We start from the raw sequence: 12,751 nt of genomic DNA on the forward strand, positions 1-12,751 counted from the left end.
TCCAGAGCCATAACTTTTTTATTTTTCTGTTTATATGGCCGTGTGAGGGCTTATTTTTTGTGGGACGAGTTGTACTTTTAAATGACATCATTGGTTTTCCATATCGTGTACTCAAAAACGGGAAAAAAATTCCAAGTGCGGTGAAATTGCAAAAAAAGTGCAATCCCACACTTGTTTTTTGCTTGGCTTTTTTGTTAGGTTCACTAGATGCTAAATCTGACCTGCCATTATGATTCTCCAGGTCATTGCGAGTTCATAGACACCAAACATGTTTATGTCCTCTTTTATCTAAGTGGTGAAAAAAAATTCCAAAGTTTGCTAAAAAAAAAAAAAAATAAAAAAAAATTTGCGCAATTTTCCGAGACCCGTAGCGTCTCCATTTTTCATGATCTGGGGTCGGGTGAGGGCTTATTTTTTCCGTGCCGGACTGATGTTTTTAATGTTACCACGTTTGTGCAGATACGTTCTTTTGATCGCCCGTTATTGCATTTTAATGCAATGTCTTGGTGACAAAAAAAACGTAATTCTGGCGTTTTGAATTTTTTTCTCGCTACGCCGTTTAGCGATCAGGTTAATGCTTTTTTTTTATTGATAGATCGGGCGATTCTGAACGCGGCGATACCTAATATGTGTATGTGGGATATTTTTTTACTGTTTTATTTTGATTGGGGCGAAAGGGGGGTGATTTGAACTTTTAGGTTTTTTTTAATTTTTTTTTATTTTTAAACATTTTTTTTTTTTTACTTTTGGCATGCTTCAATAGCCTCCGCTATTTAAATGCCTGCTGTCAGCTTTGACAGCGGCATTTAACTAGTTAATAGGCGCGGGCGGACGGCGATTCCGCTCGCGCCTATTGCGGGCACATGTCAGCTGTTCATAACAGATGACATGTCCCGGCTTTGATGCGGGCTCAGCGCCGGAGCCCTCATCAAAGCAGGGGAAATGTCTGATGACGGACTGTGTCCGTCATTGGACATTAAGGGGTTAAGCTGATTGGTAAAAATGGCAATTACTTACGAATTGGTTGTTGCTCCTCACGTGGCCATTGGGCATAGTCTGGGAACATGTGCACACAGATGTGCCTCCATGCCGCCTCTTTGCGGCCCCGGTCAGAATAATGGGCATCCCGTTGGTCCCCAAGTTCGGGCCTTTCCTGGACCAACACAATTAGGAGCTCAACATTAATGTGGCTAGACATGATGCTGCAGGACTCCGTGGAGGCGTACTTCCTGGATGTCTGGAGCGCTTTTTGAGCTAATTTGCATGTCTAAGCTTCCTGATGATGGATTGGCACATTTCCTGTCACCAGGAGAAGTCTTGCGTATTTCTTGCAAGTCACACGTGTGGTCCGTGTGTAATGCGTATTTTTTGCGCACCCATAGACTTACATTGGCGTACTATGGTCGTAATACGCTGACAATCGCAGCATGCTGCGATTGGCATGGACCGTAGAAAATACGCGACAAAAACACGGCTGATGGGAGCTGCCCCATAGAGAATCATTGGTCTGTGTGCAATGTATTTTTTTAACACCTCTCACTCGTCCGTATTCCTCTCTAGTGTGACGCCGGCAGGCTCGGACTGGCCCACCGAGGTACCGTTGGATCCCTCGGTGGGCCCCGCCCCCGAATATCACTGTCACTCACTGGTCGCTCGTACCCAGGGCAGGCAGGGTGGGATTCAGTAGGTTCTCCCCGGTTCGGTGGAACCGGTTGTTAAAAAAGCAGCCAGTTCCCCGAACAGGGGAGATTCACAGCCGCGATCCGGTACTTTGATGTTCCTGCAGTGCAGCCGGCAAGGAGCAGGAGCAGAGGAGGACTCTTGCTCTGCTTCCTAGTCCCGCCCGCCGCACCGGATACCGCGCATTGATACGTCGGGTCGATCTCTGCTCTGTCTCTGACTACAGGACAGAGCACAGCACACCCCGGAGGCCCCCGCCCCGCGCACTGATTCCTGCGCGCAGTGCGGCATTGGCGGGTAACTGGAGCTCGCTGGAGGAGTCACCGCCACTGCCCAGACTTGTCAAGTCAATGTGAGCTGAGCCCAGGCAGCGTGACGGACCGGTGATTTGCGCACACCTGGAGGCCGGAGGAGCAGGACGGGCGGTGCGGGGCCTGGCCATCCAGGAGGCCTCAACCGCGGCATTACAGTGACAGTCTTCTTCTTCTTCAGAGTCAGACGCGTCGCAGCCTGTCGCCTGTGTATCTGGTACACAGGCCAACGCCGGGTCAGTGAGTTACTGTCTGAATGTGCTGCGTATTGGGGACCTGTGCTGCCTACTAGGGACCTGTGCCTGCCTATTGGGGACCTGTGCTGCCTATTAGGGACCTGTGCTGCCTACTAGGGACCTGTGCCTGCCTATTGGGGACCTGTGCTGCCAACTAGGGACCTATGCCTGCCTATTGGGGACCTGTGCTGCCTATTAGGGAACAATGCTGCCTATTAGGGACCTGTGCCTGCCTATTGGGGACCTGTGCCTGCCTACTAGGGACCTGTGCCTGCCTATTGGGGACCTGTGCCTGCCTATTGGGGACCTGTGCCTGCCTATTGGGGACCTGTGCCTGCCTATTGGGGAACAATGCTGCCTATTAGGGACCTGTGCTGCCTATTGGGGAACCTGTGCTGCCTATTGGGGAACCTGTGCTGCCTATTGGGGAACAATGCTGCCTATTGGGGAACAATGCTGCCTATTGGGGAACCTGTGCTGCCTATTGGGGAACCTGTGCTGCCTATTGGGGAACCTGTGCTGCCTATTGGGGAACAATGCTGCCTATTGGGAACCTGTGCTGCCTATTGGGAACCTGTGCTGCCTATAGGGACCAATGCTGCCTATTGGGGACCTGTGCTGCCTATTGGGGACCTGTGCTGCCTATTGGGAACCTGTGCTGCCTATTGGGAACCTGTGCTGCCTATTGGGGACCTGTGCTGCCTATTGGGGACCTGTGCTGCCTATTGGGGACCTGTGCTGCCTATTGGGAACCTGTGCTGCCTATAGGGACCAATGCTGCCTATTGGGGACCTGTGCTGCCTATTGGGGACCTGTGCTGCCTATTGGGGACCTGTGCTGCCTATTGGGGACCTGTGCTGCCTATTGGGGAGTTGTGCTACCTATTGGGAACCTGTGCTGCCTATAGGGACCAATGCTGCCTATTGAATCGTAGTGCGGAAAGATCTGCAGCATATGAACAACGGTGCAGCTTTTAGTAGAATTAGGATGCTGAAATGATGCAGATTTGGCGTGGGATATACGGCAAAAGAACCCATGGTGTAATTCCGCGGTCTCAAAGCCTAAATGTTGAGTTGTACATTACTGTAGCTGGGCCCCTAAAATTAATTCCCTTGGTGGGCCCTACACACCCCAGTCCGACCCTGGGCGCCGGCCTAACAATTGAGATACTGGGAGTTGATGTCATCAGTCATCATCAGACTGCGGACCATACCGGAACCACAGCACTGATGAGGCGCAGGCTGGATCACAAATAAGCATTTACATACAGGTATCTTACTTGTGATATCTTCTCTGATTAGAGTCTCTCTTTCTTTTCATCTCCATCTTGTCCAAACTCCATGATGTCTCTTCTAATATTACAGCTCCTCTCCACAGACCTCCATATTCTCTGGTCTTCTGCAGCACATCCCCACACAATGCCCTTAAAAATAGCAATGTCATTACAATGCTCCTGAATAAAAATATCTTCCCTACGCTGAGCCCCTCAATAAAAAATTGCCCCTCACTATATTCCCTGCCCAAAATATGACACGCACACTGTCCCTCTTATGGTACATGATTTCCACACTGTCCTCTCTTTTCTATACTGGGTCTCCTCTTCAAACTGTCTTCTCACACGGTGTCTGCCCTATACTGCCCAGTCTCTATATTGTTCCCCCTCATCACATTACCTCTCTTTTGCATACTATTTCCTCCTTGCTGTGTCCTCACCGTGTCCCCCCATACTGCCGCATCTATATACCTCTCCCCACACTACCTAGTCTCCGCTCTGTGTCCCCTCACACTTTTCTCCCCCATGCTGTCTTCTCTCACATTCCTCCCACTCTCCATCATGTCTTCTCATACATCCCCCTTCTGTTCCTCCAAGCATTCCCCACTCCCCTCACTCACCATACTGTTTCTTCACACATTCTCCTCATACTGCCCCCTAAAATTCCCCATCTCTCTCCAATTATAATAAATCTTTGGTAGAGCATAAAGACACGCACAGACATGCAGAAGCACACTTAGGCTGGTTTCCCCATTAGTGTTTGTGTGCGTAACGTTTGATCTGCATAGATCCGCATGCGGCAAGCCTACATATATTTAACATGGAGTACGCAGGGACATGCGTTCTCATGCTTTTGCGTACACATGCGTCAGTTCCGCGATGTGCACCGGTGTCCGGCAAACGCAACATGTTGCATTTTTTGAAGCGTCAAGAATCTCTCAAATATGCGCAGGCATACGCATGCGGATGAGTGCGTAAAAAAACGCATTACTGTCTAAGGGAACACATCGGTATGTAAGGCCATGCTAAGGCTAGTTTCACACTAGCGTATGGCCGAGGTGCGGAGGGCTGCGGGCTTCCTCCGTGAAGCTCCGCCCCCTGTCGAGCCTCCTCCATTCAGCCCCGCCTCTGTCAAACCTCCTCCGCTTAGCCCCGCCTCTGTCGGCATGCGGTCTGCGTACCCTATCTTTAGCATTAGGTACGCAGGCCGTGCCAATGAATGCGGATGCCGCCGCATGCGTCTTTTTGACGGTGCGGCAACCTGCGCCAAACGCAACGTGTGGGCCCTTGCAGAAGAGCAAGAGAGGGGAGAAGAGAAAATAAAAAAAATAAAATAGAGGTCGTGGGCCCTTTAAAAGTGCAAGGACTCGCACACGCTGCTTGGCAGCCGCGACGCACGGAACAGTGGCGGGCTGGGCCAGGGAGCAAGACAATCAGGTCACAAGCACTGCCGCGTCACAGCTAGCAGACAAGGCCACAGCCGCGACTGGTAAAAGTAACATCACTGCGCATGCCCTTCACTGCTGCTTCCGACTGTAGAAGTACTTCAATAAGTGCTAGACTAGAGACCAACCGAGGTAGGGTTCTAAAACCCCCTAATGTTTGTGTATGTTATGTGAGGTAGCGCTGTCATTTACTTAGGAGATTCTTGCTTGCAGCGCACAAAAACCAGTTCCGGCACGGATTTTCCATCAAATCATATAGTCCTTGTGGTTTATTCACGCCTCATAAACCACAGCAGCAACAGAAAGTTCACTTAATAGCATTACCAGCATAGCGTCCATTATAATGCTTCACTCTTATATCAATGTCAGTACGCATGCTCACTTAGCCTCACAATTATCTCACCCACGTCAGGGTTCCTCATGCGGCTGCAGCATTCCGCACACGTTCGTTCCCTCCAGGGAACTGTCAGGCACACATCGCCATTGCTCCCAGCCACTTCACACGTGCTGTCTGGGAGGAAGCTCCATCTCTGCAGGACCTTCCACACTTGACCAACCAGGTCCCAGCATTCCTCCCATGTGACCTACCCTGGCCACATTATATGGTCTATAGCCACGCCCACCGGGTCACGTGACTATGACCTCATCACAGGTCCTTCACACACTCACATAGCTTTTAATACAGGCGTTTTCAGACACACCCCTGGGTGGGTTTGTAGGTAACTGGCCCGCCCAACTCCCAAGTTACCTAGAGACTTCTCCCTTATGCCTTGAAATAACACCTCAGCAATACCATTGCGGATCAATACGCATAACTAAGTCTCCATCTCAAAGCCACCCCCTTTGAGATACACAACCATCCTTCAGGATTCTGCCACTCATCCTCTCCCTTGGAACCTTCACACAGCGCCCCCTAGCGGACATAGTGGTTACTACACCACATACCTCACCCTCTGTTCAAACTTGTGGGGTTGAACACACAACATTACATCAGGCTTTCAAGACCGGGCACTCATCACCTTTTGCCCTACAGGTCGAGAGAACCTTTTCCACCTGTCACACGGCCTCCTCTCTACGTTAGGCCTCCCCCGCCCCCAGCGGTCAGAATATCGATCCTGCTCTTTGACCCTCCAGTTATAGTCTGTCTGCGTCATCAGACATGGTCCAGTCACCACCCTCCTCTCTCTGTTTGTTCCGTTCCCCGACCAGCTCCCCCGGTTGGTACGGTCATCAGTCCTAATCAGTCCTACTCTCTGACTCATTCAGGGTCTCACAGGAACTACGGTCTCTCCACGTCATCCTGCCAGTCGAGCTACCACTTGCTGACATTCTTCGTCCATCTGCCCTGTCACTTCTTGGTGGCACTCTTCGGGTCCCTACATCCCGTTTGGTTGCAGGCGGCCGCCATCTGGTATTCTGTACTTCTTTATTAATTCGCCGGCGGTCCTGCCTCAACTGCTCAATCTCTTGCAGGTACCTCACTCGATACTCCAAGAGCATCCGAAAGTCTCTCAGGCTCTCCATGGAGCCAACCACCAGGATGGGAATCCTACCCACTTCACTGGATACTTGGTCTTCATCATCAGGAGGGATCCTCACTCTCACCACACCGGAGATATTCACAAGGTCTTGCATTACCTTCCCGGATCTTCCAATGATTCTCCCAATCAGAGCTTTGGGTATCGGCTCCACATCTTTCCGCAAGCCCAGCTGATCCATAGCTTCCCTTGCTATTTCTAGGCGTCGAGCAGCCTTCTCATTACTCTGCCTGACCCGCTGTTTGGTGGGGAGACACTGTAGATGCATCTCTTTCAGGACAGCTACTCTGTTTGATGTATCTTCTCTATCCGATACTACCACCAACTGCCGAGTCTCAGGTGCCCAGCGCACCTTACACGCTTTGACCGCTTCTTTGAAAGCCTCATGCGCACATTCCTCCGCACAGGCTTCTTGCATGTCTTCTGGTACGTCAATCACCAACTGGAAGGTTGTGGTCTTGCTCTCTTCCTGGACCGAAGGCTCTAGCTTTTCCACGGACACTTCCCTCACTGCCGTTGACCCGACCGGGTGACTGTCTTCCTCCGCTCTTAACTCCTCACCTTCACACGATTTGATCACTTCATGACCCTTTGCCACGAGGGCTACTGGCCGTTCTGTCCTGTTATCACTTACGCTCACCCACGGTAAGTCTTCGTCCAATTTCTCCCACAGAAGACTTTTAACTACTCCTCTGAGTTCTTCCATTTCTTCCCTAAGGGTATTGTTCACATTTTGCCACATTGACAGGTGACCACTGAGCTCCAAGACTTTTTTCTCAAGCCCTACCACATCCTCTCTTAAGGTGTTGTTTACGCTGTGCCACGTTGACAGGTGACCTCTGAGCTTAAGGACTTCTTTCTCAAGCTCCTCCACTCTGTGCTCGGCCGTTTGTCTCATCACACTTTCTCTTTCGAGCTGTTCCTTCACTGTCTCTTTTATTAACTGTATCTCCTGCTCTAGTTCTCTTTTGGCCAGTATGTGTTGAACCATTACTTCTTTAATCATATCGTCTAAGGGTACCCCTGGGTTAGTCCCGTCAGCCAAGTGAACCCCCCAGTTACTCTCTGACTGTGTCTCTACTCCCGTTATCTTCTCGACCAGGTTACCATCAGTCCTGTCACGAGTTTCAGTCAGCACAGCACTAGATTCTGTCATAGCAGTGGCTACTGGCAACAACACGTCACAGTCACACCACACCGTATGGTGAACCCCCAGGACACTCTCTGTCCGTGTGTCAGCTCCGCTCTTTTTGTTTCTCACAGCCTTCTCACTCACACCGTTGTTCCCTTCAGGTGACGTCCGGTCTGTAAGTTCGACCAACGTCATTCTTTCTCCAGTCGCCCGTGCATCTGGCCTGTCCACGTTAGGAGGCGTCAGCGTCTCAGTGTCGGCTAGCCCTACAGTAGACAGGTCTCTATCTTCCTGGCATAGGTCATCAAACCTGACCAAATCCCGGCCCCACTCCCAGGCATACACTAAGTCTGGTGGTATACTGCCACCTTGGCACTTACTGCCTCTGAACTCCTTAAACACTACTCTGTCTACCGCATAGTTCACTGTGACCCCATGTGCACAGCGAACCTGGACCATTTTCTCGGTCAGACAGAGAGTGAGAGGAGTTCCTACCAGAGTCACCTGACTCTTTGAGTCCAACCGTCCCGATATCCCTTCCCGGTGTAGCATCACGGTACACACTTGTGGCCCGTCATCATTCGGAAAGAATATCCCACATTCTGGAAATGACATACACATATACTGCGGTACCCCAGACATACCCACTGAGTCAACCAGTGCTGTCATTCCTTCAAACTTGGCCACTTACTGAAAGACCACCCCACTTTGGGTTGCTGCCCCCTCCTGGGACTCCACCCCTTTTTGGGTTACCACCCCGCTTTGGGCCACCGCCCCCTTCTGGGACTCCACCCCCTTTCAGGATCTCCCCATGTCCGTTATACCGGTCTTCTCAGACCAAAGTTCACACAACACAGTTTATGTCTTAACGATACCACACAAGTCCTTGTTGGCACCACCACAGCTCCTGCTGTCACCGATCACCGACACCACCGGCTGCTGTTCACACACACAGCGGCTGGAATCACTGCAGCTCCTGCTGCGCCGTCTTCGTGGACCCATTGATCCACCGGAAGCCGCTTGTCACCTTCGTAACCCTGCCGAGTTACCGGAAGCCCCTTGTCACCTTCGTGACCCCACTGAGCCACCTCAAGCCGCTTGTCACCTTCTTGACTCCCACTGAGCCACCACAGGCTGAGTTGAGAAAAGAACAAAAGAAAAGCACCACACAAAAAAACTCAAAAAAATCACGTGTCCTTTCTGTGTGCTATTCATGACGTACCGTCTCCGCCTGAGACCGTCCAACACACAGGGTGCACCGGGTGCTATTCAGGGAGCGACCCTCCTCACAGGGTTTCCCAACACACCGGCCTCACCAACACAAAACTCACGTGTCCTGTCTGTGGGCTATTCAGGACGCACCGTCTCCGTCTGAGACCGTCCAACACACAGGGCGCACCGGGTGCTATTCAGGGCCGACCCTCTTTCCAGGGTTTCCCAACACACCGGCCTCACCAGGTCCAGGGGGTTAGCGGGTGCTATTCAGGACATCCGTCTCGGCCTGAGACTGCCCAACACTTACGCCTCACCAGATCCAAGGTCATACCACGTGCTCCAGGGCTCTTCCCAACACTGACCCTCCAGGACCTTGCTCACTGAACCCTCCAGGAACACAGTTTTTACCACTGACCCAGGTCAGTACACCACGAACACCAGTCCGTTGCCTGTGTCGGCCACACAGGTCCTCGGATACCTCTTCTCCTCAGAGGCACCCTATAGCAATCACCAGTCTCTTGCTCTCTGGGCCCGGTCAGTAAAAAACGTTTTTTTTTCTCTTTCACGACCGTCACCTGCTGGCCGCGCAGGTTCTCAGACCCCTCTACCGCAGAGGTGTCCTATCAGTCTCTTTCTCCTGGGGAAACGGCCGCACTGGGCTCACCGATCCGGACAGTGCCTTACTCATTAGGACGCCCCACGGTTCCAGAACCACAGCCGGGCAGTGGCTTCCCCAACCGTCAGCCTTCCTGGCTCAGCGTTGCCAGCAATGCAACATGCACTTTTTGGAAACCGATGCCCTTAGCAACAGACTTTGCAGTCCTCTTCCGTTGCTCCCAGCAACAAGGCTACAACAATGCCCATAGCTTTCTCCACCAAATGTGAGGTAGCGCTGTTATTTACTTAGGGGATTCTCGCTTGCAGCTAACAAAAACCAGTTCCGGCACGGATTTTCCATCAAATCATACAGTCCTTGCGGTTTATTCACGCCTCATAAACCACAGCAGCAACAGAAAGTTCACTTAATAGCATTACCAGCATAGCGTCCATTATAATGCTTCACTCTTATTATCAATGTCCAGTATGCAGGCTCACTTAGCCTCACAATTATCTCACCCACGTCAGGGTTCCTCATGCGGCTGCAGCATTCCGCACACGTTCGTTCCCTCCAGGGAACTGTCAGGCACACATCGCCATTGCTCCCAGCCACTTCACACGTGCTGTCTGGGAGGAAGCTCCATCTCTGCAGGACCTTCCACACTTGACCAACCAGGTCCCAGCATTCCTCCCATGTGACCTACCCTGGCCACATTATATGGTCTATAGCCACGCCCACCGGGTCACGTGACTATGACCTCATCACAGGTCCTTCACACACTCACATAGCTTTTAATACAGGCGTTTTCAGACACACCCCTGGGTGGGTTTGTAGGTAACTGGCCCGCCCAACTCCCAAGTTACCTAGAGACTTCTCCCTTATACCTTGAAATAACACCTCAGCAATGCCATTGCTGATCAATACGCATAACTAAGTCTCCATCTCAAAGCCACCCCCTTTGAGATACACAACCATCCTTCAGGATTCTGCCACTCATCCTCTCCCTTGGAACCTCCACACAGCGCCCCCTAGCGGACATAGTGGTTACTACACCACAGTTAATATGAATTTTTATGTATATGCTTGTACGTATGTATGTATATATAGTTGTGCTCAAACGTTTACATACCCAGGCAGAAATTTTTGCTTTCTTGGCCTTTTTTCAGAGAATATGGATATCTTTTTGTATCCGTTTCCTGTTTTATACATTTCAGCTACCTTTTCCCGTAGATCCGTTGACAATTCTTTCACTTTCCCCATGACTCACAATCCAGAAACGTCAGTGGCTGGATGAAAGATGCAAGAGTCTGGATCCCAGAAACTCACTCAGCTTTTATGCAAATGCACGGATTACAAGCAAACAGGTTACAGATGAGGATGTTACCTTTAGTAGCCAGTCAAACCCATTTGTGTCAACTTCTGTGCATGTTATCAGGTCAAAATCACCAGGGTATGTAAACTTTTGATCAGAGTCATTTGGATATTTTGGGTTGTCATGATTTAAAAACAGAAAACACAGTAGTTTGACAATAAATGGCTTCACACAACCACTAACCATGAATGGAGAAAAAGTATTGGTATTATCATTCATATTCTCTGAAAAAAGTCATGAAAGCAAAAATTCTGACGGGGTATGTAAATTTTTGAGCACAACTGTATGTATGCATGGTATACGTATATGCCTGTATATGTACAGTGGGTACGGAAAGTATTCAGACCCCTTTAAATTTTTCACTCTTTGTTTCATTGCAGCCATTTGGTAAATTCAAAAAAGTTATTTTTTTTCATAAATGTACACTCTACCCCATCTTGACTGAAAAAAACAGAAATGTAATTTTTTTTGCAAATTTATTAAAAAAAACTGAAATATCACATGGCCATAAGTATTCATACCCTTTGCTCAGTATTGAGTAGAAGCACCCTTTTGAGCTAGTACAGCCATGAGTCTTCTTCAGAATGATGCCACAAGTTTTTCACACCTGGATTTGGGGATCCTCTGCCATTCTTCCTTGCAGATCCTCTCCAGTTCCATCAGGTTGGATGGTGAATGTTGGTGGACAGCCATTTTCAGGTCTCTCCAGAGATACTCAATTGGGTTTAGGTCGGGGCTCAGGCTGGGCCAGTCAAGGATCGTCAGAGTTGTTCTGAAGCCACGCCTTTGTTATTTTAGCTATGTGCTTAGGGTCATTGTCTTGTTGGAAGGTCTAGCTCACAGTGCATGTCAGACCAAATGAGAATCAGAAGGTCAAAGGAACTGGCCAAGGAGCTCAGAGACAGAATTGTGGCAAGGCACACATCTGGTCAAGGTTACAAAATAATTTCTGCAGTACTCAAGGTTCCTAAGAGCACAGTGGCCTCGATAATCCTTAAATGGAAGAAGTTTGGGACCACCAGAAGTCTTCCTAGATCTGGCCGTTCAGCCAAACTGAGCAATCATCACTGAGCCAAGGCGGAGGGCACCACTCCAGAAAACAAGGAACACCTGTAGTATGTTGAAACCAATTTGAGAACTCAACAAAAGACAAGAGAAAGATGCATACTAATACCAAGGATTACTCATAATAAATATAAAAGTAATAAATCTTTATTGACATACAAAGACACTCCAAAGTTAAAAACATTAAAAGCCTAATCAGGTGTAACAGACATAGAAGCTCATAATAGTGCTACTGGCCGTCCCTCCTGGAAAAAATGTCACTCCCTATAGCATACCAGAAAAATACAGAAAGACTGTTTCATCTTGTATATGCAGCCTGTACTTCCTTTACAAAGGCAGCATGGCTCATTTATAACCGGTGTATTTATTTGATCTTTCAGCACTCTACACCTGGAATTTGCACCCAGGTGGAAGAGCTTTCGTTTCTTGCTATCCCTCTATGGTTTGCACATTTCATTGATTGATTCATGAGCTGTGGATACACAATTGTATACTGCCTGATACTTCTGTTTATTTTCAATAGTATGGCCACAAGGCTATGCATTTGCTTATTTGGGTGGTTCGTGAATGGGCAGTTACTTTAACATAAGCAAAGGGTTGCTCTTATCTTTCTGTATTTGCTGGTACGCTATAGGGAGTGACATTTTCTCTAGGAGGGATGGCCAGTAGCCCTATTATGGGCTTCTATGTATGTTAAACCTGTTTAGGCTTTTAATGTTTTTAACTTTAGAGTGTCTTTGTATGTCAATAAAGATTTATTACTTTTATATTTATGAGTGATCCTTGGTATTAGTATGCATCTTTCTCTTGTCTTTTGTTGAGGTCTTAAACTGAGCAAACGTGAGAGAAGAGCCTTGGTGAAAGAGGTAAAGAAGAACCCCAAGAT

General features: G+C 49.2%; 1 protein-coding gene across 4 annotated transcripts in view; it reads right to left on the reverse strand.

Moving 5' to 3' along the window:
- LOC141091260 (thiol S-methyltransferase TMT1A-like) overlaps positions 1–12,751 on the reverse strand; it is a 135,434-nt gene that overhangs the window by 70,378 nt on the left and 52,305 nt on the right. For 3 of the 4 annotated variants that reach the window (XM_073576710.1, XM_073576711.1, XM_073576712.1), the window contains exon 1: positions 5,349–8,342. The exons of the other annotated variant lie outside the window; for it this stretch is intronic. In XM_073576710.1, coding sequence (XP_073432811.1) covers positions 6,182–8,284 — 2,103 coding nt within the window. In that variant the 5' untranslated portion in view covers positions 8,285–8,342 and the 3' untranslated portion in view covers positions 5,349–6,181. Of the gene's footprint in view, positions 1–5,348; positions 8,343–12,751 lie in introns of those variants that run through there. 4 annotated transcript variants of the gene reach the window in all.

Source organism: Dendrobates tinctorius, unplaced genomic scaffold, assembly GCF_039654945.1.
Source record: "Dendrobates tinctorius isolate UK_male_01 unplaced genomic scaffold, ASM3965494v1 ptg000051l, whole genome shotgun sequence".
NCBI lineage: Eukaryota > Metazoa > Chordata > Amphibia > Anura > Dendrobatidae > Dendrobates > Dendrobates tinctorius.